This window comes from Battus philenor, unplaced genomic scaffold (genome assembly GCF_028537555.1).
Source record: "Battus philenor isolate CCGP_79_NKW_IND1 unplaced genomic scaffold, ilBatPhil1.0.hap1 SCAF_30, whole genome shotgun sequence".
Classification (NCBI taxonomy): domain Eukaryota; kingdom Metazoa; phylum Arthropoda; class Insecta; order Lepidoptera; family Papilionidae; genus Battus; species Battus philenor.
Window position 1 is genome coordinate 3,534,477 of NW_027181694.1, and position 6,332 is coordinate 3,540,808.

The window sequence follows — 6,332 nt, forward strand, 5'->3', positions numbered from 1 at the left end:
CGTGGTTCGCATACGACCCGTGTCATCATGATCATCGTCATTTCACGCCGTAAGATAACTGCTAGCAGGGAATATCAGTTATCAGCTGATAACAGAATGTCAATTAAAAAAATGTGTGTGAGAACAATATGAGGTAGAAGCCGAAAATCGAGACTTAAAATGAAATTATTTTTAAATACTTAGATGCCCCTTTATATATTCTAAGTATATATAAACGTATCTGTATATCAGTTCATAACAGATTGTAATCTGTTGTGGCTGAAAGGTTGTCGTGGGTCTCGTGGCGAACATGATCCGGCAGGCGCGGCAGGTGGTCCAACTAAAAAGTCAAGGTCGCGGGCAACGCAAGACCAACCATCGTAGTGATTTTTGGAGGAGGTCTATAGTGTGCGTCTACCGGCTGACAAATGTAAACAGTAATATAACACATTGAACGTTTTTTTAATAATATTAATTTAAAATTTTGATTCAAAATACACATTTTCACTGTTTATTCTGTATACACAGCTTAACAATAACTTATAGAATATCACGGCGAGTAAGAGAGTCACTATAAACAAATTCCGAAGTAGGGGCAGACATTTGTACTGGACATCGTGCTCTGTAGTGATATCCGGTAAAGCTGTGATCACAGGAGCTATATCTTTAACCGGCCCTGTAGACCTTTGTCGAATCCCGGAGCACTTCGTAGACGCCTTATGTGCTTCCAGACAGTACCAAGAATTGTGATCCTTCAGTTTACCTCTCCTACCGCCGGATGTTTCACTCGAGATACTCATGTCTTTATATTCACTTTTTTACAATTACTTAGTTTTGTTAACTTAAAATTTATCTTCGACTTTTGACACGAAATGTCTGTTTGAACTTATTAAATGGGCAGTCACATTGTTTCCTATATCATAGATAAAGGTCTGTTCACATGAACATAGTAAGAATATAAAACTTGTTATCTAGCTCAAACTATATATGCAATTTAATTGGAAAGAAAAATTATTTTACCTGCAAACTGTATGTGATGACAACTTTAAGGGTAATAGATGTATAAATATACGATGTAAATATTTGTATCTACTTTATTTCTCTAGTTTAAAAAAAATTCTTTTTATACAGCAATATTAAAACCGTCCGTTTTGTCGATATAGTAATATTTACGTAATTTTAAATAAAAGTTTACAAATAATATGTTAATGGGTAGTAAGTGATTTAAGTTAAAATAATGTTTTGTAGATGTTTTGTTTTAAATCATATTATCAATTTACTTTAATCGTAGTAAATGCATTTATTCATATACTCAAATATTTTGATACACTTTGATTAAAAATTATTTTAGTTTTTGAACGCAAACCGAACGTTGTAGTTTAAATAAACGTCAACGGAGTTTGGTGATTATAATATATTTATTAAATAATGTCTAATAAAGGAAAATCGTTCGCAGCTCCCGTTCCTAAAGCGTTACCGCATGCAAGCACGCCTAGATTAGTAAATTCTGCATCGACATTACAGAATATTCCTGCGACGTCGACAAAAAGAAATGTAGTACGCCGCAAAGTGAACAGCAGCATATCTCGTGATAATTATAAGAATACTCTACCGGGAGAATCCCCATCATCGACGTCTTCATCAATATCATCATCGTTATCATTTGATGCCTCCGCGTATCGTCATATCGAATTGGGCAGGTTCAAACGTGCGACACTGGAAAAGAATTTGGTGGAAGAGAAAATTAAACGTGAGGCACCACAAATAGAAGGCCAAATGGCACTTCTCGTCGACCGCATGAGCAAAACTATGGATCTATTTAACAAAACCAACGCACGGCTTAAAAATATATCATTTATCGTCGAACAGAAAAGGTAAGTTTATGTTTTTATTTCAACAAACTAGTTTTTTGTCACAATCGTTGTTTAATTTGATACGTACCGTAAACATTAAATTTATAAATGTCCAGCTGTGGATGTCTTGCTGCTAATGATGAAGATGAGGCTGATGATGAAGTTATTATTATTTAAATCCTGCTTCGTGATCACAAATAACTTAAAAGTAGAACTATTTGTTGTTCGGATGTGGACCTGTGCATAATTTAGTAGGATTATAAAGATACACAGCATACCTAATCTTTTTATGCATATAAATAAAGAATTATGTCTACACCTTACTTAAAATTAATTTGCAACTTTGTCTTCTATAACTCCTTTTGTATGAAGGGAACCATGTGTTTTTTATACAATGTCTGCCAAGATTGATAGGTGTAAACTTGAACCAAAAGCAAAACCTGTTTTATTTTTACTCCACTGTGTTATAATGTTTTCCGAGTTATGTTCTAAGACAGATTTTAAAAGTTGTATTACTAATGAATTGGTTAGAATTTTAGATTTTGAATGTTATCCAAATGTAAAACAGATGTTTCCTCATAATTGCTCAAACCATAAGCGTTAATGAACTAGACAAAGTGCTATATGCTGGTATATACATTTTAGATATGGTATTTTATAATGTAAATTTAGCAACTACAACTTTCTCACAAGCATGTGCAATAAGTATTACAATTGTTTATGTATGCTATACTTTATTTATGGCAGCCAAAATACGCCCACTGCATGACATAGGGCTTGCCCAAAGTTTACACAGTCATTGCTCTAGTGCTGCCAACATCCAGTGACCCCGAAGGTGTACTTGGTGGAACTAGAAAGCACTTGGTTTCCGGTTCATTTGCCTGTCAGTTACAAGTCAGGCATACTTATTTTCTAAAACTATTTTTATTTAAGGGCTTTCATAATTTTGCAATTTCAAAATTAAAAGACAATGCAATACTGGGAATATCTCCATATTAGAAAACGGGCTCAGAAATATATTTCTTTATATACATCAGGTGAAAGAGAGAGCTCTACAATACTTCTAACCTCAATTGACTGATGATTTTTTTTGTTTTTATACTTTTAAATTGGTATATGGGCTGAATTTGATGAATATACACACTTTATACCTAATGGCCCTAGAAATAATCCTACAAGATCTTTCTTTGCTAGCCAACTTGTTTGTCTAGTCAGTGAGCTCGTGGTTGCTACACAAAAACCTTTCGGCCCATACCACTATTGGTTGCTTAAGTGATGTGCTCCGCGCACTGCCACTCCAAATGAGCAATCTTCGAGATTCGCCGGTGGTTTTTGCTCTTCTAAGTATCTCCACATTTGATTAGTGAAGATGCTCTTGCTGCCTGGGTGACTTTGAGCTTTCTTGTAAAGCTAAACATTATTAATGGAGAAGAATTATTAGGTTTGATGAATATACACACTTTTACTTTGTACTTTGTGTTGTTATTACTTCCAAGACCTACCGGCCCTAGGAAGAATCCCACATGGTCTTTCTTTGCTAGCCAACTGATTTGGATAGTTAACAAACCATTGTTGGCAACCTACCTTTTTCCCAACAGATCTGTCCACAATGTAGTTATTATAGTCAACTAGGAGTCAAATTTTATTATAGCTGCATCCTATGTTAAGACCTCAAATCTTTTATAGTTATTTCAATAATGTTAATAATTATTTTTTACAGGTTACTAGACTTAAAGTCTAATGACACGATAAAGTTTTGTGAAATGGCACAAAATTCTGACGCTGAGAGGATACTTAATGACCTGGCGTCCAGTGAACAAGTATGTCTGGATAAACTTGAGCTGAAAAATGTTATAGCTGATTGTGATGAACAAAATGGAAGTAACAAGCTATTGGAAGCTATAGATGATGCACTGAAGGGCTTAGCTGAAATTAAGAACAATTCAAAGTTGGATGTGACTAAGACTAAAGAATATGAAAAAACTCAAATAAATCTTGGGAATATGGAGAAGGAGAAGTTTGATTTGGAGAATCTGCGATCAGATTTCAATGCTAGATTCCCTAACTTTAGTGAGAAATTAATAAAAAATGCTTCTGATAAGATAGCTTTGATGGTGAATAGTGATTGCGTCAATGATGATGTTGAAGATAGTGATGAAGATGAATTTACGTAAAAATTATTATCTTTGTTGGAATAGATAGTGGCAACTTATAATGTTATTTATATCATCAGCGGTGTATGAATAAATACACGAACAAGTTTTTATGTGGTGTTTGAGATTTTGTTATTATGCGTTTTATGAAAAGTTGTATCAAATAGTGCAATTTATTTACTTGTCTTTTACACAAGTAAACTTAACACTTTAGGTGAATATTTTTTTTTATGTTATGAATAGGGAACAAATAAAAAAATGACTCACAGAGTAATTGCAATTCTTTTGGAAATGTGTATGGAATGGTTACCGATTGTTTCCTTTTGTAATTTTTAATTGTATACAAATGTATATATTATAAATAAATTTACCAAATTACTTGACTAATGATGATAAGTGTATGTATTCCCATAGCATATATATATATATATATGCACCGCCCGCAAGCCCACTGATAAATGCGTATGCGGCAAACAATGCGAATCACACAACCGCCACCGCCAAATTACTCAACACGTGTTTGACCCCTCCACGGGGCATCTTCAGGAGTTATGTTACACCGACTAGTGCCAAGTGAAGCCAAATAAAGTGGTGTCATTTTATTGCACGACTACCTCTGCATGTGCGGAAGTGGCTAAATATTGGTCCTTTTCTTACTTAGAATGGACTTCCGCGAGGTAACGCCTGATTCCATTAAAAACTTAAATAGAGTCAGACAAAAATGAATTGCAAAAATCTGATTGCGAAGTTATTAGTGGAAATTCGTCAGTGCATACGTTATTGGATTTTATACATTTACATTGATTGCTTGCGTACGTCAGGGCGACACAAAACTGCCCTGTATAGATATTAGAATCAGATTGAAATCCCTTGTAATGGCATTCCTTAACTTTAAGATACGGAGGTCTCAAACGCGCCCTGGACTGAGGAAATTATCTTAAAAATCTTTCATATTGTAATATGACTAGTTTCTAGTAAATGAACTTCTTAAATTTATCACATATCTTAGGGTACGTGTTGTAACAGGTATATCTTAACGATAATAACTGAATAAAACGGAAAACAACATTAAACGGCTGTCTAAATGATTATAAAACATTACACGAACAATCTATTGCGTATTAAATTAATTTTAACCAAAACTTTATATTTTTATTACAGTAGTAAAAATGAGAAGCAATATATAGTTGCTATATTATCATCTGTAATCTGTCATTAAACTAGATTCATATGCGTTATGTTGAAGTTGGTTTTAATGGCGTTTAATGTCTCGCTATCTCATCAAATCACGTAAGTGTATTTGTATAAAAAGACTATATGCGCCAACTGCAACGCGTAAGCTTCTCTCAAAGATCTCCGCGACTGTCAGTCTAGATCTGTCCGCATCCAACGCCTTCACGAGACCTTGACTATGTCGTTGGTCCATCCTCCCCATGACAGTGGACAGTGTGTCAACCTATTTAACATGGGAGCCGTTGCCCGGGTTTCTGGGACTCCTGGGTAGGACTGGGTGTTTCGCTATCGGTGTTACTCTGTAATGATGTGAAGTGGTAGACATCAGTGGCTGGAGCGTCGTTGGCAGCGGGCGTGCCCGTCCTGGTGGGGTCCGTGCACCGTTTGGTGACTCCCGGGTGCGTTTCGTGTGTCAGTGCGGGTTCGGTACAAGTGTTTGTGTTGGTGTCGTTTACATGGTCTCGATTTCTCGGTATACATCAACGTGCCTTTGTCGCCAAATTGATTTTCTATTTGAACCTAAAGCTGATATGTAAAGCAGATTGATTGTAGATTACACTATTTATGACAGTAGTCTTAGTTTAGTGTTCTTATACAGTGTAATAGGTAAGGCGGCGACAATGCCTATCATAAGCCGCCGGCTCTAACGCCCTGCTCCGGCTGTCGCGACCCCGACTGCGCTTGGTGGCAGGAACCTTGTAACCGTTCATGGTCTTTTTAACAAACATCTATTTACATTAGGCGCTACGGATACTGCAGCACACGTACTACTTCGGTGTACGGATGTTGCTCCACCCCCCCTCCCCCTCAAGGCTACCTATTACGGATCGCCGAGGTGGCTTTCCGAGATCGCCAGCAACATCAAGGGTCTCCTGGGATTACTCGAGGAGTTGGGTTGGCTGGATTAACATCAACCACGACGCAAAATGATCGCAGTGTCGCTTAGTTGCGGAAACCAGCCCGCTGAGACTAGACAAGACAAGACATTATCTTTATACATTAAATATAATGTAAATAAAAATCCTTAAACTTAATATTTAAATTTAATCAAATAATGTTATTTACCCTTATCTAATTACATGTTATATTGAATATTCCTCACAACTTTCTAAAT

At 36.0% G+C, this 6,332-nt stretch overlaps 1 protein-coding gene across 1 annotated transcript; it reads left to right on the forward strand.

Annotated features, from left to right (window-relative positions):
- The first annotated feature begins 1,373 nt into the window (after positions 1–1,373).
- Positions 1,374–4,347, forward strand: LOC137927427 (uncharacterized). The gene is made up of 2 exons (XM_068771233.1): positions 1,374–1,853; positions 3,553–4,347. Exons 1-2 carry the CDS (start codon positions 1,408–1,410, stop codon positions 4,004–4,006), a joined length of 900 nt encoding a protein of 299 aa, XP_068627334.1. The 5' UTR covers positions 1,374–1,407; the 3' UTR covers positions 4,007–4,347.
- Positions 4,348–6,332: the final 1,985 nt, after the last annotated feature.